This window comes from Toxoplasma gondii, chromosome IX (assembly GCF_000006565.2).
Source record: "Toxoplasma gondii ME49 chromosome IX, whole genome shotgun sequence".
Lineage (NCBI taxonomy): Eukaryota > Apicomplexa > Conoidasida > Eucoccidiorida > Sarcocystidae > Toxoplasma > Toxoplasma gondii.
Window position 1 is genome coordinate 4,735,714 of NC_031477.1, and position 27,636 is coordinate 4,763,349.

A 27,636-nucleotide genomic window follows, 5' to 3' on the forward strand; every position below is an offset into this window, starting at 1 on the left:
ACGGAGGATGGTATGGTGCGTCGGAGTTGCGCATCACACGCAGAGGTTCGGCAGTGCCTACTGCAGACCTACTGACATCTCCTTCGTGTGGACGGCGCAAGGACTAGCTCTTCGGTTACTGTCCCACCGAAAGGGCATCTACCTCCCTACAGATCCCACTACGTTCTTTCAACGGGGCGGGTATTTCGCCTACCGTCACAGTTCTGTGCATTTCATTTGAGAGACGTCTTTCGCGGTCACGATCCAATGGCACCGACCCCTTTAGCCTACCGCCAGGTGGGGCACAGCTTCTGGAACCGCCAAACGGGTATCCGCTGCTCACGGCACCTGCCCATCCAAAAAGAATTCCTCCCGCCTGACCACATCACAGGTTCCCAGTCTGTGAAGTATCCGTCACCGTTTACAACAGACGGGCTGGCATTGGTTTCCTGAGTTGAAGAAGACCCATGATTAGAGGCAATCCCGCACATCCGTGACGCCCTCAAGGCGAGCAGCATTTTGGGTCTCGCACGTTTCTCCGATTCGTCGTACCAGCCCATCCTGATCTCGATTCATGTGCATCGAGCGTACACATCTCCACGGCTAGATCACGAGAAACGTCCACTTTCGGCCGTGCTCGGGTGGCGCATTGCGAAGGGAAGCGCACTTGCCGAGTGTCGTGCTAACTACATGACAGCGTGCATGATTCACAGACCTGCACAACATCCAGAGTCCAACCATGCATGCAGTGCATGGACAGCGAGCCTCTCCACTAGGTCCTTCTCATATTTGACTACTCCGTGGAGTGGACTTCCTTTCTCAGTGAACGACCTGTAAGGCGAGATGTGTCAGTTGGCTGCCTTGGAGCTCGCCACAAGCGACGGTGCGCCCGCCGGCCAGTCTCAGTCGTGCAACTCCTGGAGTGTGTTGACGAAGAACGGACGTTCCTTAAGAGCCACAGCTGTCCGGCGAAGCGCTGGTGTGCAGAGGCCCGGACTCGGAAACATCGTCAAGAAGCATTCCACAGATATGGGTGTAAAGAAACACGGACACGGAGTTTTACACGTCTACGACACATATGCAAACATGGGCAAACACATATGTATATATATGTACGTCTACACAGAGGGCGTGTCTTCTTCGTGTGGTGCCAATACATTTTCTAACGGGCAGCACCGACGTGACACCTTGCCCAGTCCGGCTCTTCATCATTGGCACTGTGCAGCAACAGCGACAGTCTCAGTCGTCGCGCACTCATTCGACTTCATACCGTGATGTTTACGTAGCACGGGACGAGTAGATGGTGCGTTGCAATCATTCCGGAACCTATTGAAGAGAGAAGGATTATATGGCCACCATAGGACGGCGACGCACGGGGCAGCCGTCTCACTTCTCGCTTCGCCCTTCGGTATATCGCACCTCGGAATGACGTACGTGCCCGGCGCGCAGTGGGAAAACTTCCCGGAACGGGATAATTGGGATTTCTCTGAAACGATCGAGATACGCCACAAGTTATTGAACCAGAGTGTATAATATACGTGCGGTAAGCCAAATAATGGCAAGTTCGGTTAGGCAAGAAATGGGCAAGTCTGTATTAGAGAATGTGCGTGGTGGAGTCGTGTCGAGACCCCGCGTTCCACGGCAGGAGAGACATAGGGTACGGAGTAACGAAGAGCAAGCAAGGCAACGACCCATTCCATGATGTGCAGATTGAACTGAGGAACCACAGTGTTTAGGGTATAAGCCGTACGGCAGGTCAACTCAGCTGGACCGTCGGGAGACTCAGTTGCAGGTGCGCCAAGAGACGCAGAGAGCAAGAGACAACGCAGTTCTCTGAGTACTGCAGAAGTCGCCACGCAACGGACGATGGAGCCTGCGCTGCTGAAGGGAAAGAGAAGGTCCGATAAATGCCAAGGCCAATTGATCTGGGTAACAGCTCCGTCAAAGCATTCTTGGCTAGGCATCCAACACTTGAAGTACAAAAGTGAGAGGGGACAGGAGCGCTGGAGGGGGCGGAGGGGAGAGAGTCTCCGGCACGAGAAAATCCGGACCATGGTCTCATCCACAAGTGTCCCTCGTCCCAGTTTATGTTTTTCGCATTTGCAGAAGAGAAAAACAACCACAACCTACCGAAACATCGTATAGTCTCCTCCGGGTAACTGGGACCTGCCTGATCCACTGTCGTCCCTCTCGGATCTTTCCTCGGGAGCTGTCTCTGCCCACAAGGGGTCTCCCTCAGGCGCCTGCCTTCCATGGGTGTCCCTGTGCAAGACCTCAACAGCAGGGTCGCTTTGGTCGTCCGTGAACCAGGGACTCTCCTCGTTGTTCGTTCAGCAGTGCATTCAGTTGCGAACGCCTGTAGGAAGGTGGAAGATCAGCGGCTACTGACGTCCACAGAAGGAGCGGCAGCCGGGGCCGCGCGTACGCCACCTAAGGGCGAGCATAGAAGAAGGGAGGGAGCAAAACGCACCGAGACACGAGTGAAACTTAATAGAAAGAAAAACAATGTCAAGAAGCTATTGAAGGGGCCGCCAATGGGAAGAATCTGAGTCGAGCGCTCCGTCACATGAAGAGCAATGCAGGCGGGGACAGGGAGGACGACAGTGGCAGCAGGGATGCACCACATCTTTGGGTCTGTGTGCCTCAGATTCGAAAAGAGGAGAGTTCACTGCCAGTGAAATGCGTGTGTGCAAAACTCTGCGAGCGCTCGAATAGCACTGTTGGGGCAACACATTACTTCGATCAACTGCCGGCAGAAACGGGCTTGTATCACGTTACAAAGAACACAACAGAGGCGTTGTGATGTATCGGTTGTAAATTGCAACGGCACTGTTTCTTCCAACATGAAGGAAACAACTCAAAATTTTAATCGCAACATCAGTCGCCTGGGCAATAAAGGGGACGTCCAGCGCGGTCGCACGCGCGAGAGGGTCCCCCGAAGAAATGTAGCTTTTTCGGGGCGCACTCTCACTTTGAGTGACATCGTGTGCCAAATAAGTAATGTCGACAGCATTAATTACCGATCATGTCTCCTTTTCCTGCTGTGGCTGTGCTCCGGTCGCCGCCGTCTCACTGTAGCCAGCGATTTGTGCGCTCAGAATTCCGCCAGCAGAACAAGACTGGCTCACAATGTTCTTTGGCGCATGCGTACATGGAAATACCTTGGTAACCGACTAATGCTTTCTCGACCGATCGGTCCACGCGGCTGCCCCCCATGTGGTCGCGCTGATGAGGCCATACTGTGACAGAAAATGAGATGTCTTATTGGGGATCAGATTTCTTGCAAGTGGGCAAATTTACAGCAGCAGGTGCTGCCAACTTCATAACATCGATAATGCCAAGACACGGGGGCTGCACACGGGGTGCGATTGAGCCTGTTAGTGTCACCGCGCGTACCCGACATCTGTGCATAAGTTTATGATGACTCACTTGCCTTGATTCTCAGTCCTCATGATTCTCATTTCAGTGATGCTGATCGTGTCGAACAGACTGCAGATATTCACAGCTTCACTGTTCAAAACGTGACTGTAACACAACCTTCGTGGGCGGAAAGCTAGCAAGCCTCAATCTTGTTTCTTTCGATGTTGTCCTGACTTATTCATCTGCGTTTGCTTATCCTGAACGCTGCTGCAGCATTTCGTCATGAGAATGAATGACTTCCGAGATGCGAACTTTTTGCGTCTGGAAAACTGGCCCACACATGACAGAAGCAGTCTATGAATTTGGACAAGCCCTGTTGCGTAGGAACATTCAAAATCTGCTACGTATGTTCCAATGTGAATTCATTCCTTGGCAAGTTGTGGCCCGTACGTGGACACAAAATCAGTTTTGAAACCGGCAAGATTACTAGATTAGCTCAACTGTTCATCCTGAAATCAAGAACTCGACAGAGTCAGGTCAGCTCAAGGTTAAATCCCTACTCTTCTGCAGGCCCCGCATTGCGTGTTGCTCCACAGTCATTGTATGAGCTGCCAACCGTTTATATCGCGCAGTCTAGAATGCACCTGCACTGAACAGCATCATAACGCTGCCTCTGCTCTCCGATCGACACGCTCTGCTCAACTGGTTACTGGGCATGCCAGTCTCCAGACAGCGGTCCTAAACAAAAACCACTCTGTTAGACAAGAAATGTCATAGACAGTGCTCAAGGAAACGAAAATTCGGGAGACTCGGAGCAAGCTTTCTGAGTTTGACATACTGCACGGATACGCCTGATGTCGTTTTGTTTGTGCTCCAGCAGCCGTTTCTGGAAATATGGCGTGTATCATCCAACAGCTTGGCTTGACCCTCCATACCGGACTGGTGCAATAAAGCCTTCCGGTCAGTATGGGAAATGAGCTGCTGTCTTGATCGTATTCGTATTGTCTTGTCGTCACCCAGTCCTTCTCGGATAATGATAAGTCCGCCACTTGCCAGTCTCAAACGGCGCATGCCTCTCTCGGTGTCGGATTTGGGTTTTCCGCTACCGTGACACGCAGCGTCAGGACGAAGGTCATCCGAGCGTGTATTTCGCGTTTTAGCCGTTCCTCTTGGTTCAATCTGACTAACCGGTAAAAGCCGGCTCCACCAAGTCGGGACAAAAGGACCTTTGCCGAGCCATCCATCGCTCTCTATTGCTGGCAGAATCTGATCTTTGGCAGCCTCAAAAGCCTGGGCTTGCAGCTGGTTCCTCGACCGATCGGTGGGAATACTCAAACTTAACAGTCTACCTGGCCGGCTCTGCGCGAATAGCATAGCGGATTCGTCCTTGGAGACTTCGTCCGGTGTCTTCCTCTCCTGGTTCAGCAGCGAGTGTTCCTCTGACACTGACGGGACTTCACTGGAGCCGCCACTACTCCAAGCATCATGCACGCTTGTACTCACAATGGGACTCTCTTTCTCCTCCGCTTTTTTTCGGTCGCTGAAGTCGCCTAAATGATACTCCGGATTGTGACAAGAGGAAAACCTCCCAGATCCGGTTAAACTCGGCGTCATCTTGAAGCGTTCTTCTTCGATGTCTCCGGACCTGTCACACTCCACCATACTAAAAAGAAACTCTTTTCTTTTTCTTTGATATGCACCGCCACTTCCTGTTTCCGTTTGGCTTTTTCTAGAATCAGACGCTGCCCTCCCTGCGCCGTTGTGACCAGTCCGGTATAAACACGCGTCTTCTGACACTCTTAATGAGCCCGAAAGAGTCCCTCGTGCCGCTTCCAGACCACTTACGCAGCCGGTAGCGCGAAGCAGATGAAGCAAGTGTGCGTCTGGATCCCACAGAGGTAAACAGTCTCTGGATGAAGGTGTTTCGCCATCTTTTGCGCCTAGAGGGTGTGGAAAGACAAAGTCTACATGTCTTGTTTGGGGTCTCTTCTGACCACCTCGTACCGCAGAATCCCCGGCCGTCTTCGCGGATTCACAGGTCTCGCCCAGTCGTCTTGAACGAGACACCTCGAGTTTGTTTTCAAATTCAGTGGACCGGTGAGTGCAAGAACATGAACTCATCTCGCGATCCCTAGATGAAAATCCAGGACTTGCGTGGGACATTTCCAGGCCGATGAAGATGTTTGCGCCAGCTTGCAATCGAGGGTATAACTGGGGGAGAAAAGTCGAAGCGAGGAGAGGGCATCTTGACGTAGAACGAGACTCAACAGCCCTGGGAAGTTCGCTCAAATGAATGTGCACTTCGTTGACAAGATTGTCGGGGAAGAATGAGGGGGCGTGAAGAGGATGAGTGCAAAGCACACGAAGATTCGGGAAAGGCTGAAAGCTACAAGGATCCATGCAGAAAGCCCTGAGCGCACAGAATGGACGACAATGCACGGAAATAACGTATTTGACAGATTGATACTCCAGGGCGTGTGCCTCTTTATCATTGGTACCCTTTGTTTCCCGTGTCGTCTGCAGAAACCAGTGTTCACTGACAGTCTGCCCGCCTCAAGATCGAAGGCTCTCGGTGATACCATGCAACGCTTGGGCAAACCTTCTCCCCTATTCCTCGGTGTCTCAGAGGACGGTTATTCTCTGTCTTCATACGCACGTAGAGACCCGTACGAGCGCGTAAAGGAACTCGGGTTACCTGGCCTCCCGTCTGTTCTCCGTCGTTTCAAGACCTTACCTGGTAGCAAGTCGGAGAAGCGTAAAGAGAGAATCGTAATCCGGTGTGACAGCTACGTAGAGTGTCTCCGGGTGAAGGACAACCTGTTGCATGAGGAATCCTGCAGAGGATTTGCTAGAGGATAAAAAGAAAAGACTGCAGACCGGGAAGCTCTTTTCAATTCTATCGCTCCCACGTTGTTCATCGGGATCTGCTCTTGCGGCACCTGGAGCTTGAGGCCCTTCGCCTGCTTTCTGGTTGCGGTTGAGACGAAAAAGCGACTGAAGAGCTGGAGGACACTTCACCTGTTGCTCGCCAACCGAGACGGGGAAGTACCACTGTGGCAGAGGAGGCGGTGTGAAGCCAGATTTGACCAATCTGTAACCATAGAGAAAATCAACAGGGAAGGCGAGACCGTAACAAAGCAGCCTTTGGACGTGCCGCTGGAGGTGAAGGGATATCCTGTGGCAAAACGTTCACAATAAGCAGGACGCCTTCCTACGCACAAGGCAAAGCAACCATCTCAGGAAGCTCTTTGGCGACAAGACAACACAAAAGCAAAGACGGAGCAGCCAGGAACCTGGAGGCGGCAATACGCCCGAGGGGAGCGCAAACTGTTTCGAAGTCTATACACGTTCGGAGCAGCCACCTCAAATGCTCACGGATATAATGCAATACACTGAAACACCCTGTAAAACATATACATCTGAGTTTTGTGCGCCGACTTGTCTGCACTGAGCCTCTCATCATCGGGGAAAACTCTTCCACGTGTATGGAAAGTCAAAGAGGGCTGTACGTGAGATGCGTCTCTTGCAGTCCGACTGGTGTCTAAAGTTTGACAGGGGAAACATGATGGAAAATGGCCTGAGCTTGTTAAGGGGCGAGGAAAACCGCCAGAATGTTGACGTACTTGGTGGAAGAGAAGACTACCCCGGGGGCACGCCAAATGTGGAAGAGGGTGCCTTGCTTTTTTTGGACGAACCACTCCCGTATTTCACGCTGAAAGGCCTGTTGCATAGCCCCGTACCACCAGCCTCTGTCTCCTTCTATCCGTGGCCGTGTCTGCTTTCTCCGACCCTCTTCCGTATGAATCACTTCGTTCTCACCAGCATCGGTTTGCTCCGAGGACAGGTCCAAGGTGTCTCCAGTGTTCTCTGCCGTACCGTCCAACGACGCAGATAACGACGCAGACGGAATGGTGGCCTCTATTGGTTCACAACTTTCTGTGGCGCCTCTGGAGGACTCAGCCACATCTTCAACGACGGAGGCAATGCCACGGCGCCTGCCATGGCAGGCTGTTCTGATAAACTGCTGATGTGAACGCGCAGATAAGCTTTGTTTCTGAATGGTTGAAGGGCTTGTGGACACCTGCACGGAAGACGAAAGTGTCCAGGAGTTTCCATGAAAACCGGAATCTTCTCCTCGAACAGGTCTACTGTCGTTCAAGGAGCCCGTGCAAGCTGTGCAACTCGCCCGCGGGAACTCCAGAGAGAGGAGGGGCGTCGCCTGCGTTGCCGATACACGCGAGAACAGGCTAGCATGGCCTAACGCAGAAATCATGCCCGTGGGGGCGACGGGAAAAGGAACCGCCGAAAAAAGAGAAGGGGTCAAGAGGGCAGAATGACTTGAGCTCCCAGTTGGCCGCCTCCCTGTGATCCTGATCAGCATCTGTCGTCTACTGCAGTTCATTCTGTCTGCTCCTTCATCGTCGGCGTAAGCTATCTTTCGGAAGATGGGTCGTTGCTTTCGAGAGGACTTGTGTGCCTGTTTATGGTCAAGAACACTCGCAGAGGAGACATGGAGTCCCGGCAATGCCGGGATATTCCTCTAGAACATTCTTTGTCGGGTCGAGGGTCGATTGACAGAATGATTTACACCGATCCTCTACCTCACGCACGTAGGTTTTTCCTGTAGTACCCGGTGAGAAAGTCGGCAGAGTCCCAGATCGCTGGCTCGATTTTGGCCGACACGGAGAAATCTTTACGAGGCGACACTGAGTCGTCGAGGAAAGATATAAGCTGTTTTGCTTTGGCTGATATGAGATAAACGGTGACATTTTGTTCAGCCTAGCCTTTAAAAGCAAAAAAGGGGACTACAGAACGTCAGAGAGACGGGGGCTAGAAAGGAAGTTGGAGACACTAAGCGAGCACGGGGCCGGCCGGCTGTCGCATGCACATGCTCTTCCATCGGGGGTGACTGCTCCAATACGTCATCTGTCTCGTTTCAGTGCCACCGCCCGCCTTCATAATATAAGTCTGCTCGGTTTCCGAAGAGACGAGATGACAAAAGTGTCGACGAAAGTCAGACTGTTTTATAAGACCCACATTTGAGAGGAAAACAGAAGCAGCTCGGAGCGTCGATCACTGGAGCTCGGCATCAACTACCAGAACCGTGAATGCCGCTGGACTCTCAGCGTGCAGGTAGGACTCAACACGCATTGAAAAAAAACATTCTCTAAGACTGATCAGCTATTCGTCTCTAGAAAGCAGGAGTTACTATGGGGTCGAGAAAATCGTTGTCAGCCGCATTTCCGCTGGAAAACGAAGGTGAAAGTGGAGCTCCACCCAGTCCAACAGTCGCTTGCTAGTGTCGAAGGACCAGACAAAGCGAGGGGGGCAGTTGAAGAAAAGCAGCCACTCGAAAGCATAAGAGTACCACAACACCTAAGTAGAACACTGTGAGGAATACGAACTCGGTTGCAACGTTTACACTACGTACAGAAAGTGCAGTCATCCAACAAGAACAAGAGTGTCTCTGTCTGCCAGAGACTTCGTGCTACCACGCGGTGTCTTTGACCACGAAGACACTCGTTTCTAAGAATGTCATAGGGGAAATAACTACGAGAAAGGCAAAGCAGGTCATCGGTTTGGAATGGTCCAGACATCGACACAGCCAGAGCGGTCTCCTTACACTCTATCTCGCTCAATCTAGTTTCTCTAAGCGACTCTGTTCAGGGCCTGAAACATCTCACTTTAGTGTCTCTGCGTAGGAGATGTGTCTTCTTCAGTGTAGCGTCACTGCCTGTCTGACTTAAGCAAGCGTCCAGAGTTGATCCGGGAGAGCAATGGCAAGAGAACAAGGGAACAGACCGTGTCTAATGTGCTGCATGCAAAGACCTGTCAACATCAAAAACAGTCAGTTACTCAGGCCACAAGCGCTCTAATTTTAATTGACGTTTCGAGAAGCGGTTGTTTGACGATATAGGATCGCAGGGTACGTGTCTCTTCCACTGCGGTGCGAGACAAGCAAAGAATATGCTTTCATTCGTTACAACTTTTTCGACGATTCCCCATAGCGCATCTCCAGAAGGCTGTATCCCTGAACAAGAAAACCCTGAGAAAGGCATGTGGTCACCGATGTAGGACCAAGATTCTGCCCATTAGCGAATAGAGAACCGAAACGGACACTAATATCCCATGTGTTCTACGCCACCTGAGGAAACCACGCCTTTGATGCTGGCGCTCCGCAGCCGTTGTTCGATGGTCCCGCGGATTCATCGCTCATCACGAGTCACTACCACCGACACTTGTGACAGCACATGGCGCCAAAGCGCTGACTAAGAATCGATTAATTGCTTCTTTCCCCCTTGTGCTGGCAACGTGGACAGGATTTGCCAAATCTGCACAAGCTAAGAGCACGCCGTAGAGAACGTCGTCGCTGACCCCTTCAATCAGGCTTCCGTGAGCTCTTTGGTCTGCAGCTGTGCCTGCTTCTGTGCTTGTCCCTGAGTTAACTCTTTGGCTCGCTGCTAGCGGGGATGCCGAATTCACCTAGTGAGACAAAACAGATGAGAACACACAGCACATGGGAGAATAGCGAAGCGTCCTGATGGATGTTACACTGGCGGAAGGAAACCGTCTCCAGGTTCCCCGCATTTTCACCCCCTGGCGTGGGGCGCCCCAGATACAACATGAGATAATGATAGGGTGACGGAGTCTTTGGTTGTTTAATGGAGTCGCGGTGACGTCAATTCACTTACTCGTTTGTTGCTTTTGGTTGTCTTGCCGTGTTCAGTGGCATTGCCTTGAGCCTGTGTGGCGGCAACTTGCTCCTGGGTGAGGACACGCAAGTCGCTCCATAGTTGGTGGACAGCCTTTGTCGCCTGGGACCGTCTGGTGGCGTGGGCGCGGACAAAGTCTCCATGGTCGAGATCCTGAAGAAACTCCAGGGCTCCACCGCGACTCTGTCCGACGCCCACTTCGTCTGTTCCCCAAACGCCTCTTCGACTGCCAAGGAGCATGGACGACGAAAACGAATGCACCGAACCTGCACCAAACGAAGAGGCCTGTGCAGATGTTCGACCGGACGACCGCGACCGCCCTGAGAAAGGGCGAGATACAGTGGAGGAACGGAAAGATGAACTTGATCCCAAGGCGACTTCTCCGCTGCCAACTACATGGCTGCTTGCTCCAGTGAAGACCTTTCCAGTTGGGCATTCGATCCAGGCCCGCCGTCTCGCTCGATACGACGCGCTACTGGAGTCCGCACCGTCGCCAGATACAGTCCTTGGAATCAAACCGTCATTCAGGAGCAGGAAAAACCGGTAGAACGTGTTGCTGATAACTCGGTAACTAACTAAGTTGTCCTCCACTGCCCATGCCTGCCATCGCTCAAAGTCGCGGCGCCCCTGCGATCCCGAGAGCTGCAGCGTCTGAGAGTGCGTCAGTGCGCCAGCGTGTCCGCGTTGGCGAACCTATGAAAAAGGTCGCACAAACCCCCACAAGTCGCCCGGCATCTCCGAAAGAGTAACGCACTCACAGGTTGGACGCAGTGCTCAGACAAAAGCAAGGGACAAGGGATCGGTCCCAGTAGTCGTCCCCGGGAAACGCAAGCCGCCCTTCCTGTTTCGCAACACTGTGAACACGCGTTCGTCCCCAGCTATGTGACGTCCAACACCCGTACACATTATATACATATGCATACATGTATATATATATGTATATATATATATATATGTATATATGTATAATATCTATATATGTATATATTGACACTACGTATAGACGCAAATGGAGATCTGCCCACGCGTGCCGGCATGTATGCAGATGCATGCACAACGCAACTGCCTAACGCTAAAGATGTGGAGATATGACTGCAAGCACGACGAGAGTCCGAACTGCAAAACCCGTCTTCCAATCTTGCGCTTGGATCCCAAACCACCCAGGGTGCAGTGTGCGTTTCGTTTTTGGATGGCGACGACATGTTTTCTGCAGACCACAAAGTTGACTGATGGAAAGCACTGCGAGTGCCGTCATCCCTAGGTATGCGTCCCCAAGCTCGACTTTGTTCTGTCGACCTTTCTAGCTTCTCATCCCATCCTCACGTTCTCGATCCCGTCAGGGAATTAGGATTTCTTCACAATTTGCTCACCTGGCGGCAAAGCTTTTTGAAAAGCATGCTCATGTCGAGAAGTCTTCTGCGACTATAATGTCCCACGTACACTGTTCCCTCGGGACTGTTTTCGTCTGCGCTACCTTTTCGACTGACTCTTTCTCCTCGCCTCTCGGCTGGCGCAGGTCTCCGCCAGCTTTCCTCCTTACTCGATTTCCCTACAACCGTGCCTCCCGCCCTCCCAGAGGATTCAGGCGCATCGGTCGAAGCCGCACTTTTGAGTGCAGAGGTGCCACCGGCGCCAGTTCCCATGTTATTCGCTTTTTCTTTGGAGACCGAAGAGAGCAGAGAGGAACTCCGACTCTGACACGCGAGCGGCACCGGAGAGCCAGGTCTGTCTGGCTTCTCGCCTTTCCCGACCCTCCCTGCAGCCGGAGCAGGCGCGCGGCTCTCGGGGTCTCCGACTCCGGCAGGTGGTAGGGCGCATGTCGGATTCGTCACAGACAATGGCTTCTTCCCCCGAGCACACACAAGCAATATCACACTGTCGGCATGTACCAGAGGCGAGCAGAGCGTCCACTGCCGCGTCGCTGGGTCAAAGACAGCAGTTTCAGGTGCATCGAAGGGGACCGACGGCAGCCAGTACCAGCCTAGGTGCAACGTTGTGTCTATGAAGGCGTTCCAGTGTGCGCTGACAGTGTTTTCGCCTGTCTGGAGAGAGAAGAGGGAAGTTATCAACGTACGCGATCCAGAGGAAGAGGAAGAAGCGGCTGTGCGGCTGGAATAAGACGGCTGTCGCAGTGCAGAGCTCTTAGCACAGGACGAGGAGTCCGAAGAGGAACCAGCTTCTCCGGGAACAAGGAAAGAGGTACGCGAGAGACACGCGACCGAACGATAGCGAGGGCAGTGCGAGAAGAGAAGCATGTGAAGATAGTCCGCGGCCGCCCGCTGTTCCCGATTGAACGAGTGAAACAGGGCGCACCGGCTTCTCAGAGAAGAGAGGCAAGAAAGGAGGGAGGGCAGCACAAGCTTGGGTTCTGCGAACAAGAAACAAAACAGAAAATAAGGGGATTCGCAGGATGCGTGGCTCACCTGTGTGTACCAGGAGATGGTTTCAAAAAGACTCAAGCGAAGGCAGAGATAAACATGAACACGCTACAAAAGAGCATTCAGGAAGTGGGGCAACGGCGTTGGAACTCTTTTTTGCAAGGGAATTGGGGCGCTAAAAAGAGCAATGCGAACTGCTGCGAGTGTGGAGGGACGCAGTTCATAGGAGTTCGAAGACGTACCAGGGGTGGATACTGTGCTTCCGCAGCTACCAGTGCCTTTCACTTCGTTAGAAGTCAAGGCGGCAAGATATTTAACGACAGGTGGTGGGAGCATTCCCGTGTCCAGCGCTAGCTCGCCCTTGTCACCTCTGTCGCCGTCCTTGGCTTGCTGGGCGCCACCGGCCAGCGAGGAAAAGGCCGGAGGGACAGTGAGGAGCGCGGCGCCTGGCCCACCAGTCGCGCTGCTTTTCTCTGTATCAGGCGGCCCGAAGATCATCGGCGCTAGGGCGCCCTTCAGAGCCTGTCTCTGGAGCCTCATCGTCTCTTCGGCTGCTGCACCGAAAGCGTGGATTGCCATGAACGCGCCCTGCCTCGGCGCCGAGGCATTTTGGCACCCTTCCTCCAGCAAAAAGTAGGTGAGGAGTCCGCGGATACCCTCTTGATACAGGGCGAGAAGGAGCGCGAAGTCGTGTCCACAGAGCGTCTCGATGAAGAATGAGAGACTCATGACGCTCCCCACGTACTTGCCGACCTGGTGGAGCCAGTGTCTGTTCTGGCTTCCCTGTTCCGAGGGCCGGAGGATGGATGCCGGACTCCGCAGGTTCGGGTCCACGACCCGCAAAAGGTTCCTCTCCAGCCGGGAGAGATCTGTGCCCAACCGCCTGGTCTGAAGATGCAGAAGCCCCAGGCGAGCACTCAGGAATGGCAATGCGGCCGCTATCCGGCCGACGCGTGGCACCAGGTCCGAGACCAGCAGTCCCGCCTGCCCGTAGTCGCCTCTCTTCAAAAGAACTTCGACGAGCTCCACTCCCAGCTGCAGCCGCTGCTCCTGCTGCGGCGCGTAGAGGTTGGGCTTCGGCTCTCTCCCAGTGACAGCAGGCGCAGTCGCCTCAGGCGCCTTGCACTGGCCCTCGCTCGCTGGGCCGGTCAGGGGAGCTGCCAGGGCGGAACGGGCTTCTCCAGAAAGCAGATCGGACCACCTGGGGTACGGGGTAGGCGTCTGGGACACGTGGAGCGAAAGGGGAAACAGTTCAGAGATGAACGCTTTCAGAGGAGTCAGCAGAGACGCAGAAGGCACGTCAACGGAAACCCCCGCGGTCGAACTGGAAGAAGAGACGGTCGAGAATCCGCTGATCTCACTTGGCGAAACGGCGTTTATCAAGCTGACGATGACAGCGGCGTCGAAATCGGCGCCAAAAGACGACGACGCGAGGTTGCCGACTCTGTTGAGGCGCAGACTGTCTCGACGCTGAGGCTCTGGCCCCGACGTGAACGTCTCGTCGCCTGCCTGGTCGTTTGCAAAAGCGAGTTCTCCAGCCGACTGAGGTCGCTGGTCTGCGCTCCTCTGCACGGCGTGCTGCTTTCCAGCCGAGAAAGAGACAGTCTTCAGAGCAGAATGCGCTTCGTACTCTTCTCTGTTGCCGCAGGCGCCGCCTTCCTTTTCCAGCGTCCCGTCGTCGACTTGCTCTATGGCGCTAATAAGGAGGCTCTGAAGCACCGCGAGGTGGGTAAAGTGTGCGCTGCCAGACGCGTAAGTTACAGGGGAGAGAACGTCAAAAGCACTGCGAATGTTCCCCCTCTGTGCTGCCAGTTCTGCCGCCTTCTTGACCAGCGGAAGAGCGAGGAGAACGCCGGTCATCCTCGCAGTCCCCTGTCGCTCTCGCGGATGAGACCCAAAGCGCGACATCAAAAACGATACCGGCGCCGGGGTCACCAGACCTTTGCGTGGTTCCTTTCCCTCTCCAAGCTCCATGTCCCCCTCGCACCTCCGCGCACTTTGCTTCATTCGCCCCGGTCCCCGAGACGCAGACACCGAAGCGGACGCAAGCACGCAGGAGACCCCAAGTTCTCCCCCCTGTCCTTCTCTTCCGGTCCCGTCGCGTCCACCGCGGCTGGGCCTGGCGACGGCGAAGCTCCAGGGAGAGCCGCGCTTGGAAGAGCTCTCCACAGAGAAGTCCGAGCCGCCCTGGAGAAGCGCCTCGCGCCGAGCCTGGCTGTGGATTGGACTGGTCGCGCCTCGATCGCCGTTGCCGCTCTGTGGAAAGGGAGCGCTCGACACAGGTGACAGGCGTTTCGGATCTTCTCGCAGCCCCTTGGCGCCTCGCTGCAAGGCTCTCTGCAAGCTCGGCGACTCGAGGAAAGAGGCGAGGTTGGCGTTCGAGACAAGCAAGAGGTACGTCATTTGACACGCGTTCACGTACTGTACAGAACGGTGGAGGCGCAAGCGTTCTGCATAGTCCAAAGCACCGACAGCGGCGTGAAGCGCCTCTGAAACGCTTCCCTTCAAGAGCAGCATTTCGGCTTGGAGCAGAAGCAAGTCGACGACTGCGAGCGGCGCACACAAGGTTTCCAACTTCCTGCGCTCCAGCGGAGGCGGCAGCGGAAGGGTGAAGGGAGAACTGGAAGAGGAAGGAGTGGGAGGCGACGACTCGGGCGAGGAAGAGAAACTGGCAGTAGAGGAGTCCGAGAACGACGGCTTCGTCGAGAGCCGCGACAGTGCCGAGGAAGCGTAAGGGAGAGATGGGGGCGAAGCGAGAGAGAGAGAATAGCCGGACGAGAGAGGAGCATTCGGCTCGAGATCAGGAGACGAAACATGTCCCGAGCACTTGACCAAAAGGCACTCGACGAGCGAAGACGCGGACTGCAGGCGAGAAAGTTGCAGGAACACTTGCGCCAAGTGCAGATAGAGTTGGAGACTCAGCTGCACGCAGCAAGAAATGGAGGAAAAGTGAGAGAACGTAGAATGCTCCATACCTGCAGCAAAGTGGAGCGAGACAAGGCAGACGCGGCGCGGGATCTGAGACTGCTGTTGGAATTGAAGAGAACACAAGAATATGGCACTGCGGGTTCCTTTCGCCTACGCGCTTCTTCGTCCGTACCTCCGGCGTCGGAAACACGACATCTGCCTTCAGGTCAGGAGGTGCAGGACGTCTTGCAGGCTCTCTTGCCTCTTCTGCTCTTCGATCCTTTCCGGCTGGTTCTTGTCCGTCCCCCCTCTCCATGTCGCTCTCTTGCTGTCCGTCTCCCGTGCCGTCTTCTTCCCTGCTCCGACCCCCGCTGACAGCCTCGCGCGCCGAGGGACGCGACGGAGAAAGAATGCAAGGCAGCGACGCATCGACGCGAAGAGCGGCCACACGATGTTGCAGGAGTTGAATGGCGAACCTCAGAACATACTCTGCCTGCTTAGGGCTCGCTCTCGACTCACACACTCTGGCCAGAAGGAGGAAGGCCCGAAGAAGAATCTCCCAAGCATCTGGACTGAAAAACAAAGGACAAGAATATAGGCAGCGAAAGAAGACTCGTCCGTGACACGGAAGAGACCCTCCAACCCCGTATTCAATGAAGGACTCCACCTTCTGTCCTTGAGGAAATGTGTGAAGATGTTTTTGCTTATGTAGGGGTATACATAGATATATACATATATATTTATATACATACATACACCTCTATGCATCCGTATATGTAAATATATATACGTGTGTAGGTGTATCAAAACATGTGAAGGAAAAGTGGAAATAGAGTTGTCGCTAGCGACATGGAAAGAGGGCAGACGCAAATTTCCGATTCGGCACTCTGCAGAGATGCCTTTCCGCGTAGGACTGGCTCCTTGCCGCAAGTGTGCTGCAGCTCAGGCTCTTGTCGAGACTGAGATAAATCCCGGTGGCTTGTGTGGAAGACGTGGCGAGACTTATCCCCTTGCGAAGAAAGCGACTGCAGAGTTACAATAAATAAGCTCAGAGTGAACTTGATGGAGCTGCTGGAAGAATTACTAGAGAAATTACACTGGAAAACCTCGCATATTAAATAACTCCTGGAAAGAGATGAAGCGAAGTTCTTCGAAGAAGTGCTTCCTCATTTTCAACCCCTTATGCCACACGCATGACTGTGTGGTAAACACACGCACACAAAGCGAGCTCTACATTACACAGAGAATCTTCACTCAGATCAATGTATAGATGCATGAGTGTGAGCTTCGGCTTAATCATGAGCTCAGACTAGGCCGTCTGTACACATTTCCGTACCGAAGTTTTCTGCCTCATCCTACCTGCGCGTTTCACCAGCGCACAGCCGCATGCACTTTTTCTGCTCTAACCACGAGACGCGCCAACACCTTTGACGTACGGCTCACCATGCAGATGAATGTGGTGGCTGCGAAGGCCTGCTGTTGTAGCGAGTGACATCACGAGCCGTACCTGATAAGATGAAGCCCGCGTAGGTTCTGGGCTGTCTCCATCGAAAAGGCAGTTGTCTCTTCGGTTGAGGCAGGAGGCGACAAGTTCCCTTCAGTTCTCGGTCTGGGTCCCATGTGTTGTTTCGCACCTGTCGGGCTACTGATCAGTCTCGATGGCCCTCTACTCGACGTCGGAGCAGCTGCCGAAAGCACAAGCGGAAGGATAAATACCTTTTCTTACACCTGCAGATATAATTACCTAGTCAAGCCGTTTTGAAAGCAAGTGAGAAAGCGTAGTTTCGATGCAGGACCCTACGGTCGGTATCGTTGCATCAGGTCTCTTATGCCCGTGTAAATGCATACGTATCTCAGCGCAGGCATGTTAAGCAACGGGGTGTGGACCCCTCTGCAAAACGTTCTGGAGAGACGCGCTTGCGCTGAAGTGCCTGCGTCCGAAAAAGCCCCCGTGCAGGTGTGGGCTAGGGAAGGTACAGGCCCCCAAGGAGGAAAGGCGACATCGGCTCAAACCCATGCAGGGTAGTCAGTGTGAACCTATCAGCGTCTTGAAGTCTCTCGATATCTACATACATGCATGTATGAAAATACCGTCGTTCGCCCTGCTGCATGCTCTTTCTTTTGAAGACCACAACAGCAGTCAGTAAAAGTCTATCTACGGACTAAAAATATGTACAACCATGTAGGCAGATATATACCTTGTGTGAGCCAGGTGCACAGATGCCTGTCGGGGGCAAACCCGCATCTTCATTAGATACAGCTGCTTTTAAACAGCACAATCAACCGTCCAATAACTTTCATCTCCCACAGGTTCGGTATAGTGTCAAGCAACAATAGATAGATCACGAGGCTTCTGGTCTTCGGAAGTTCAAAGGAGAGAAGGGAGACATGTTAGAGGGAAGGGAACGTTCAACTGTTGAAACGGACATAAGGAATGGAGTGACACTAGGAGTCGGTAGGCATATCCGCCCTCCGGCAGAGTGGCTTTAACTTTGGGGCTCTGTTTGTCGTGGCTTACCGGGCGAAAGGTCTTCTTGCCATGGCCTCTTTGGCTCGCTCTCGTGTTCCGTGAGGATGTCCTTCACGAGACCACGCAGAAAATTCTCCAGCGCCGTTAGCCTCTCGAGGCGCTCCGCCAGGTTCTGGCCCTTTCGAAAGAAAACGCAGAGATAAACATTGTCTAAAACCTGGCAGACGACTCCGAAATTCTGTAACACACTCTCAGCAAACGCAAGAACCTCCTAACTCCCCACCCACGCACATGCACATAAAAAAATATACATACATCTCCCGACATATTTTTGGCCAAGATTTGTAGACGAACTCGACGCGTTCTATGTACATGACGGTTGCGGGCAGGTGCTTGTGACGAGACGGAGAAAGAAACGGCGTATCATGCCCGACATCTTCTGGTGGTGCTCTGCCAAAGGCTTCGGCTTCCCGCTCTGTGCTGGAACGCTTTCTTGTTCGCCCATCCCTCTTCCTTCTCTGTCTCTCTCTAATGCCTTCAGTTCCTGGGCTCTTTTCTCTCTCTGCCTACGCCGGCATCGACGCAGACGGGCATTCGAGCGTCTGCAGCGAAGAGCCACTGGGCCCGAGCGAAGGCAAAGAAGAAGGTGTTATCTCTACTGTACAGCTGCTCTTGTTGTCTGGTGAAAAAAAAGACACAGCAGGCCACAAGGGGGGACAAGCGTTAGACTCGACACGGTTTCCGCTTCCACGATTCCAGCAGTGAGTGCGCAAAGGTGGAGGGTCGCTGCGACCCGATCAATCTGATAGCCTAATCTGCGGGATTCTGAAAAACGAGAAGAAGAAGTTGTCCACTAAAAAGCAGTTCGTTCTTGTCCAGACAACATGTGTGCAAAACGAGGCAGCAGAAAGGCCGTCTGCGGCGAAACTCAGACACTTCGCCTCAGGTCAGAAAAGGCGGCCAGTCTCAACACTCCCTTCCAACCATGTTCTTCCCCGCAACGGGGTTGAGGCGTCTCTTGTGAGTTGCTCGCCGCTGCAAAGCCTCGCGGTCGCATCGCTTCTAAGAACGCCCTCCGGAGACGGAAGGTCACGCGTCTTTCTCGCGTTTCTTCTCGCCTTTTCTTACGGGGAGAGATTTAGTGCAAGCACTGTCCCTGCCGCTCGGGCGTTCTGGTAGTGCCGTAAAGGCTCAAAGTTCAAAAAGCCACCCTCCGATGAAACTCCATTAGCACACGAAGAAGGGGAAGAAGAGGGTGAAGAACTTGAAGAGGCCGGGAGGTGGAGAGGACCAGACGAGCCCTGCGGCTCGATCATTTCGTCGAGGCAGTCCCGAGTGAAAATTCCTGTGGTTGTTTCGGTGTCTTGGCCTTGGTAGATTGCGATGAGTTGCCAGTAGGCTGCTTGGAGGTCGCCAGTGCTGGAATGGAGAATCAAAGGAGACCAGCGCTGTGGATGGAAGCGGGAGTAGATGTGGCGGGTGCACCCGGCGAAAGATAGAGCTCGTGAAGGATTCCAACCACAGAGACAACGCATCTTTCTCTTTTCTCTCTTCTTCATCTCAAGGGAAAATAAGCATCGCACCTGCCAGAGCTACTGCTTTTTCTTCCCCCTCTCTGTTCCGCTTTGCGTTTCATGTCCATACCGTCCTTCGCTACTTGGCCTCACTCTCTCCTTTCTCTCAGCCCCGCCTTTCCCTGTCTGTGATGCCTTCTCCTTCTCTCCACTCTAGCCTCTCTTTGCGTCAACTCCCCCTCCAGCGCCTCTTCTCGTCCCAAGCCCCCTTTGTTCTCTATCCTTTCTCCTCACTCGCGACTCGGTCTCCCCTCGGCACCAGACGCGCACCTACTGCACACCGGCTGCGCAGTACCGGTTCCCTTCGCTGACCTGGTGAGGAGCATGGCGCGTCTGGCCCGGCATTGAGTGACTGTCTTCGCATGTCTGCACACATCGGCCGAGAGGAACTCGGCGAGCGCGAAGAGGGCATGAGCCTCTGCAGCACGGACCTGGGCGTCAGCGAGGACTTGGGCGAACCAGTGAAGGGCCGCCAAGAACGTTTGCATGCTGGCGCCGCCGACTCCAGGCGCATCCTCAAAGAGCGCCTCGAAGCTGCCGAAGCGGTACACCTCGCGCATCCGGTAGCGCATGCACTTTCCGTCGCTGCGGTACTTGAAAAAGCGCGAAGGATCTAACGGGTGTGGCTCAGCCGCGGCCAGGACGCGCCTCACCACCTGCGACGCCAGCAGCGCGCTCGTGAGGTGGAAGTCGACGGCGTTGAAGTGTCCGATCCGAGCCGCGAAGTAGAGCGGCACGAGGCTCTGGAGTTCCAGACGCATCTGCGGCCCACTGAGGACGCTGTACTGGGGCGCAGGAGCGCCTGATGCAATGCGAGGCTTCTTCCCCGTCTCCGTCGAGAACGGCGCCGACGAGGGCAGCCCACCCTTTCCGGAGGAGGAGAGAGGGGCAAGGCAGGAAGCCTCACCACACGCGGAAGGCTGCTCTCCGGCCCTGGGATCTGGACCACTGACAGCGCCAGCGCCGACTGGGGACCTGGAGCGTCTGGCGTCGCAGGACTCTCTTTGGCGCTCTCTCCCTACCTGTAGAGACTCGGCGCACGCGGCTTGAAGCACCGCATCCACCTGGCGATGCGCGGCGTCGACAGCTTCGCGCCAGGCCTTCGCCGCGAGGGCCGCCTTGCCCATGATGCAGAGCAAATTCCCTTTTTCAAATAGGGTCAGCGTCAGGAGATCCGCTTGCTGGTGTCTCCGGAGAAGGCGCTCCGCGAGGCAGTACGCCTGGAGCACAGCTGAGGCCTTCAGGGGTGCGGTGGAGTCGGGCCCCACTGGCCCGCGAGGAGTACTCGTAGTCGCAGAGGAGACACCCGTGGAAGACGAGACAGAAGCAAGGGAGTGCGGAGGAAGAGGATCTGTGGGGTTTTTCCGAGACGCCAAGGAAGACGAGTGGCACGAAGCGGGTCCCGACGAGCACGGCCCGAGAAGCTGCTGCCAAAGGCGAGAGAACTGCCGCCGAGCCGTACGCAACTGAGTCTCTCCAGAGGACTGCAAGGCAGTTTCAGAGGAAAGGGCAAAAACGGATAAAGAGGGCACGATGGGACATCAGCCGCGGTCAGAGACCACTGTCTTCTCATGGATTTCTTCATAGCGCCACAAGTAAGAAACACGAGAGCCTCGGAATGTCGCTCTCTCTGCTTCCCTGCTTCGTGTCTCCTATTTCGTCTCTTCCGTGTTTTCGTTTCACAAGACATTTCGGCCAGCGTTTGACTGCGCCGAGGTCAGTCTTCCTGCCTACGTCTGCCCCAAAACAGATGGAGAGACGGATCCCCAGCTCTCTCTCTTATCGCTGTCTTTCCCTCTTCACCGGCTCTCCGTCTCTCACTCCTCGCTCTTCTTCTCACCTCGTATCTACCCCCTTCGACGCGTTCTTGTCGCAGCTGCGCCTCGACGGCCTTCGTCAACGACAGTGAAAACAGCTGACCCTCCAGCACGGCATCGTAGCACTTCTTCCGGTGGAAGAACAAGCGCTCTTGACGAGTAGCTGGACCCAGGAGGGCCGAACGCCTGCAGGAAGAGAAGAAAAAAGTAACAAGGGCTAGCCAATGTTCAGGGCAGCGAGTCTCCGTTTCCTGCCGAGGAAATCTAAAGCTCGCCGTCTGCCTCTGCTCATCAGAAAAGCCGCGTAGACGCACTTCCACCACGTGTATCTACCACATATAGATAGACACGCGTGTACAGGTGGTGTTCCAAGTGCACAAGTCTGCCTTTCCAAGGAGCGTGAAGCGTTTTGCCGATAGCCGTGCATCGTCGCAAGCACCGAAGTGTATCTTCGCGTATCCAGCAGGCTCTTGGTGCAAATGCGTATGAGTGATCTGTGGGACATAGCGCAGATATACTCATATGTCATGAGTCCGAGGGTGAAGGAGACTCGACTTTTGATTTTTTCAGGGGCCGATGTGTCTGCTGTTTCGAGCCACAGTTTCTGGTTTCCGACGAGAGCCGTCTTTGAGGCGGTCTTGCGCTCTAAACAGTTCTTCTCTGTTGGAAAGTCGCCAAGCTGCTCCACACACTCCAACTCTGCAACACGTGGAACTGCGAGTGCTGTTTCATACACTTGTGCAAAGGTAGGCACATAGACGCAGATCTGCATGTAATAATAGTCAAATATGTGAAGCGGTTGGAACGTCCATAGGCAAGCATCTGCCTGGTCGAGTCCAGGGAGATTGCTGCCCACAAAGACGCCCACACAGTCCTGTGTGGGCGTCTTTGTGGGCAGCGGAATGGAACCCCGCGCGCTGTTCGGTGTGTCCTCGATCTCTTGAAAGCTAAGTGCGGAACGTATGGAGGCGTTCGGCCGCCCGCTGGATGTTGCAGCTTCTTTCCGGCTACCTTTGTTTCTTTCTTCGGTCTCCGTGCAGGCTTCCAAGCTCTTGCTCGGCCTTCTTGAGCTGCTCCTTTGAGACCTCTACTGCCGCCATGTGGAGCGCCACGACCTGCTGCTGCGCCGCCAGGGCGTAGGAGGACAAGGCGAACGCGAACTGGTTCCCCGTGAGTGCGTTGAAGCGGATGCAGAGGGCGACAATCTGGTGCCACCGCGATTTGAGGGTCAGGACTTGGATGCAGAAGATGAAGAGGCGCCCGATACTCCGCAAGTCGACATCTGGAAGCACCCAACGAGCAGAGCGAGGCAAAGACACAGGCGGTAAACAAACAGGCAACTCACACGACACTTTGTCGCGCCATTGGCGAACGTACCTTTTTCCTGGACGCACATCTATGCAGGCCGCGCCTTTCCTAGACACCCCGTGGTGACTTGCACGACGAGTAGCCAGAAGAAGAAAACCTCCCCCTCCCATGTAAGGTGCGAGACGTGTCTACGGAACCATAGACTTGCAGACCACGAAGAAACGAAACAGAAGAAAAAGGCATCTCCTCACACTCTGGCATGTATACAGGTACCCTCTAAAGTGCAAATGAGATAGACGCCTGTTGGATGCATTTGCCTCTGCAAAGATATTTGTGCATGTACATATGTACACCTATACGCAGGTATATATATATATATATATATATATATGCACAATGAATTTTGGAAATACCGTTTTGACCACGAGTTGAAGCTTCTTCGAGAAAACGCCTGCAACTCAATTTACTTGATCCCCTGACTGACCGTCGAAAAGCTGCTTCTCTGCACCAAAATATTCGTATTTCGTCTTGCAGTGGGGTCTTGTCGCTCTGTGTACATCTCTCGTCGGCTGCATCGCAGTCTCCCAGTCCCCGCACCACGGGGGAGATATATCCCGAGAAATCGCGGAGACAGGTTCCGACAGATCCTGGTGACATATACCAGCCGTTTCTCTCTGGACGTTTGCATCTGCAAAAACGAGACATTCCAACAAGTTCTCCATTTCGAGCCACCGCCACCCGCTCTCCACATCCTTACCACAGCAGATATGCATGTACACATACGCATGTGCAAACGTCTGTACACACACCCATATATATACATATACATATAGATAGATAGAGAGGCATAGATATGAATGTATCGTGTCGGTTGAACGCGTTTGTCTCTTCCCACCTCTTCGTTTTCGCGTGTGAACACAGGCTGCCTGGTTCTTTCCTAGGGTGGTTCGAGTGGCCGTGTCTTTGTGCAGACCTGTTCCCCAGGTTGGCTGAAGTGCTATGCATTTCAGCGGGCCGTGAATGCCTTTATCCGTCTAGCCACACCTTGTCCTACTTCCGCTGTCTGCCTATATCGACAGACTGCACTCCATCTCTTAGCACAGATATACACGCATGTGTGTCTGTGTGCACAGGAGAGACAGGAGCGTGAGAACGCGCGTCGCCGATTTGCTGCGCCTCCCTGGCGATCGCCTCAACCTCTCGTCCCACAGGCGTCGCTCCTTCCCGACAGCAGGAAGAAGCGTCTCTTTCCTGAGGCCTCGTGCACTTTCGTTGACAGTGTTTTCTCTCGGTTCCCCGCCTCACCCGTCTCTCCCTCTCCGTTTGCTGCCTCATTGGCTCGTCCGTCACCTTCCTCGTCGCCCCTTCCCCTGCAACCTCTTCTCTCTCCGTCGCCTTCTTCGTGGGCACCGTCCTGCCCTCGAGGCCTTCCACTTTTCTTTCCTACGTTTCCACCTCTTGGGCAACTCCCTGCCTCGCGTTTCGCAGGCTTGGCATCAGGTCCGGGCCTCTGTCCTCCTTCAGAAGCCGAGGCCAGGTCCTGAACGCTGTTCTGCAACGTCCTATGTTTCCTGCTCTCCTCTCTCCTTTCGTTCCGTTCTTCCTCCAGGTCGTCATTGCGCACATCTCCCCAACTGGGGCAACCACTTCCAGCCGTGGCACCGCATGCAATGGCGCTGAGGCGAACTCTGTCCGAGTTGTGGCTGGCTAAGAAGTCGACGCACATTTGCGCCAAGATGCCGAAGGCCACCCAGAGAGGCGGCGGGGATTCTTGTGGTTTTATTTCTCCAGAGCTTTGCTCGCTCTCTCCTGGTGTTCTCTCGAGCGGTTGCGCCGCCACTCCTTGATCACCGCCTCCGCTCTCGACCGCAGAAGTCGCGCCTTCCCCGCCTTCGCACTCTCGCGCCTCACCCATCGCGGGCCCAAATGCGGAGTAGCCGGGCCCTCCGATCGACTTGCCTTTTGCCCTCACGGAAGGCTTCCCACTTCTTTCTACCGATAGAACTTTGCCGCCAGTCGTCGATCCTGAGCCGCTGGTCGCGCGCGGGGCGACTGAGAAGCCGCTTCTCGAAGCCGCGTCCCCCGCGCCCTGACGAACAGACCTGTCTCTTCTTTCTCCACCGGAGAGCCCCGTAGTTGTTTTGTCTCCGAGGGCCTGAAGAACGAGGTGCGGCAGCGGGACACCCGACCCGAGATCCGACGGCGCCAGCAAGCTTTCACCGAGCTGCCTTCGCCCATAGGGAAGGAGAGAAGAGAGGCCAGCTGTGTGGAGATAGGCACAGAGAGAAACAGGAAGCGGCTCTTTCTCGCGCTTTGCTTCTTTGAACGATGTTTCCTTTGGCGAAGCCGGTGCGCCGGCAACTCCGGGGTTGCTCAGGGGGCGACTTGCGGCGTTCGCCGAGGTTGCGGCGACATCGAAGGCGTTGGGAGGGGGCGGAGACGCAGGCGGCACATGAGGGTAAGCAGCCTTGAGTGCGCCCTCTTCCTCCGTCTTGTCGGAGTCTGGGCGCGATGCATCCGAGGAAAAGTCCACGATTTCTCTCGGCGACGGAACCGAACAAAGCAGTGCATTCAAAGCACACAACAAACAGAGCTGCAGAAGCCGCGGAGCCGGCGCGAGAGACGCCAAGAGAGCCGTCTGTGCCAAGTGACCCACGACGCTTGCCACCAGCCGCAGCTCTGAATCCCTGCTCCACCCTCCCCCGTCTCTGCTCTCGAGACCGGCCGTGCAGGCGGAAGGAGAGAGCCGCAAAGACGAGCCCAGCGACGGAGACGCGTTTGAGTCCCGGCTCGAGGAAGGCAAACTCTGCGAGGGCGGTTCCGGGACGAGACTTTGTACGGGGTCGAGAAGCTCGGGGCGCACCGACGTCCGAGAGAGACGCGCATTCGCTTCCCTACCGCTCTTCTGCAGGGTCGACGCAGTCGTTCTCCGATGTGGCCGAGCGTCCTCACCGGCAGAACTGGGAGGTCGTAACCTGGAGGGGGGCACACTGCCTTCCTCTGCTTCGCCTTCGCCTAGCGCGGGAGCGACGGACGCGACAGGCGACAGAGGTCGAGGTGCCATAGCCAGCCGGATCTGCATCGATCTGCGCCTCGAGGGCGACGCCTCGATTTGGCCGCTGTTTCTCTCAGAGGGACTATGCAGACGGCCCGCGAACGATGTCTCCTGGTTGCCTGGGCATCCGTTTCTTGCGTAGACAGCGTCGACAAGCTGGACGTGAGCGTGATGCCTCAAGACCTCTTCTCGCTGTTCGAGATCCTGAGACGGATCCAGCACCACGTACCGCCAGCTCTCGACACGGGCTTGGCGCGTCGCGTCCCACAAAAGTTGCAGGAGAGGCGTCACCGCGAGCACCTCGATTTCGGCTAGCCAGACGGTCAGGGGCGACTGTCGGCTCGCAGCGAGGGCCGCCCGGAGTTCCTCTGACTGCAAGGTGCGGTCGCGCAGAAAGCGGCCTCTATTCGAGCCCAAGGGAGCCGGAGTGACAGGCGAGGCGGCCGAGCAGGAAGGGGACAAAGACCGCGGAGCCGGGACCTGCGGCCCCTCGAGAAAGGGTGACGCCGGTGTAGCCGAAGAGAAGAGGTTCTGGAGAAACACAGGGTAGGCGTCAGAAGACAACAGAGACCACGGAGAAGACAGGTGGCTCATGTCGCTTCCTCCAGGATGCACGGCCTCCACAGGGTCGCAGTGGACAATGCCAATCGCTTCCGTTTCGTCCAGAAAAAAACGGGCGAGGGCGTCAGTTGCGACCGCCAACTGCCTCTTCAAGGACAGCGAAGCCGCCGAACACGCCGCAGGGAGTTGGAGAGCAGAGAAGCTCCCGGCATGGAGAGGAGACACGCGGGTCGCGTTCGGATCTCCGCCCTCACCGCTAGAGGAGGTGGAACCGGAGTCAGCTGGGAGAGGAGACGAACTTAAAAGCAGGTTCCTCGCCTCGCGAACGAGCCACGCAAATTCTAGAGTTAGTCGGCCCTTCCACTGGCGCGCGCACTTCCGCAGCGCCAAAGTAATCAACATCCCACCGAAGTGGGAAGCGACAGGAAACGAAGAAGCCATAGGAAATGAAGGAGAAGGAGAAGACACAAGAGGAGGGCTGAGAAGCGCTCGACTTCGAAGGTGATCCAAAATGGAAAGAGCGCACTTGGTTGTCTCTTCTGCGCCAACTGCCTTCCTGACGGAGTCCATGTCCAGGATAGCAGCACACGCAAAGTCTTCTTCGTTTGTTGCTCGAAGCAGAGCTCTGGGAAAAGCAGCAGATGCATGCGATCAAAGCCCAAAACTGCAGATTCGGAGAGAAACGACAATCGCTTGCTCGCCTCTGTGTCGGACGCGTTCTCTGGACTCGCGCAGGGTTTCACGTCCAGACAGCAGAAATGTCACAAGTCCGGAACGGCGGAACATGAACTTGCGCCGGTCGAAGGCCACAGAGAGCGTAGCATGATGTTTCTCCCCACCCTCCCCATTGACAGTCACCGCCACCCCGGAAGACGCCTTGGGTTCTGCGTGCCTCTCCGGTTGAACTGCATTCAAAGGCATGCGCATCAGACCGAAAACGTCAGCACAACTCAGTGTCTTTGTGGCCTCTTGAAGCGGCATCCACTTCCCCGAAACAGGACGGTAGACGTCCCAGGTAACGTCATGCAGAAAGACAGTTGAACACATACGTTCGCACAGGAGAACCGTTTGTGCAGATTCATTTCGTGCATGCGTCTGAAGAAGAAATGCCACTGGTCCCCACCGTAGGCTGGCGGTATCGCGCTCTCCACCTAAGACAACGGCGGCGACTGCGGAGTGCAAAAGCACTTCCGTTTCCTCGAAGGTAGCTCGACTGGCGATCTCCGAACACGTGGGTCGCGGCACGCAGCAGGCCATTTTCAAAGCTGAGTAGAGCGGCAGCTGTTGTGACGCGCAGAGACAAATCGCATGAGGAAGCTTCAGAGTGGAAAAGAAAGCGATCCCCAACAATGCCGAGGAGAGAAAGCACGAAGGCAAGAACACAGAGGCGAGCGACCAGCGTTGCCGCTCGAAAGCAATGAGTGCGAAGACGTGAGCGAAGCAGAAGTGAATGGAAGAGAAGAATCGGTGAGGGTGGAGGCAACTCAACACGGCAAAGTTCAAACGGTGATTGC

General features: G+C 55.0%; 4 protein-coding genes across 4 annotated transcripts in view; 1 reads left to right on the forward strand and 3 right to left on the reverse strand.

Moving 5' to 3' along the window:
- TGME49_210600 (KRUF family protein) overlaps positions 1-220 on the forward strand; it is a gene marked incomplete at both ends in the record, with an annotated part of 5,106 nt that extends 4,886 nt beyond the window's left edge. Inside the window, one exon of the mRNA XM_018779509.1 lies at positions 1-220. This exon is cut by the window's left edge and continues 856 nt beyond it. Coding sequence (XP_018636497.1) covers positions 1-220 — 220 coding nt within the window.
- Positions 221-3,847: 3,627 nt separating this feature from the next.
- On the reverse strand, positions 3,848-8,131 carry TGME49_210490 (hypothetical protein). Its single transcript, XM_018779508.1, has 3 exons — positions 6,963-8,131; positions 6,074-6,430; positions 3,848-5,749 (listed from the first exon to the last, which is right to left on the reverse strand). Exons 1-3 carry the CDS (start codon positions 7,739-7,741, stop codon positions 4,111-4,113), a joined length of 2,775 nt encoding a protein of 924 aa, XP_018636498.1. The 5' UTR covers positions 7,742-8,131; the 3' UTR covers positions 3,848-4,110.
- Positions 8,132-8,482: 351 nt separating this feature from the next.
- Positions 8,483-12,307, reverse strand: TGME49_210482 (hypothetical protein; the record flags this gene model as incomplete). Its single annotated transcript, XM_018779507.1, has 3 exons — positions 8,483-9,822; positions 10,032-10,745; positions 11,423-12,307. The coding sequence occupies 3 exons, from the start codon at positions 12,305-12,307 to the stop codon at positions 9,556-9,558; spliced, it is 1,866 nt and encodes a 621-aa protein (XP_018636499.1). The 3' UTR covers positions 8,483-9,555.
- Positions 12,308-12,538: 231 nt separating this feature from the next.
- On the reverse strand, positions 12,539-26,692 carry TGME49_210478 (hypothetical protein; the record flags this gene model as incomplete). Its single annotated transcript, XM_018779506.1, has 10 exons — positions 12,539-15,352; positions 15,531-15,909; positions 16,845-17,022; positions 17,856-17,985; positions 18,378-18,486; positions 18,936-19,226; positions 19,694-20,808; positions 21,222-21,384; positions 22,210-22,480; positions 23,812-26,692. 10 exons carry the CDS (start codon positions 26,690-26,692, stop codon positions 12,539-12,541), a joined length of 8,331 nt encoding a protein of 2,776 aa, XP_018636500.1.
- Between the last annotated feature and the right edge of the window lie 944 nt (positions 26,693-27,636).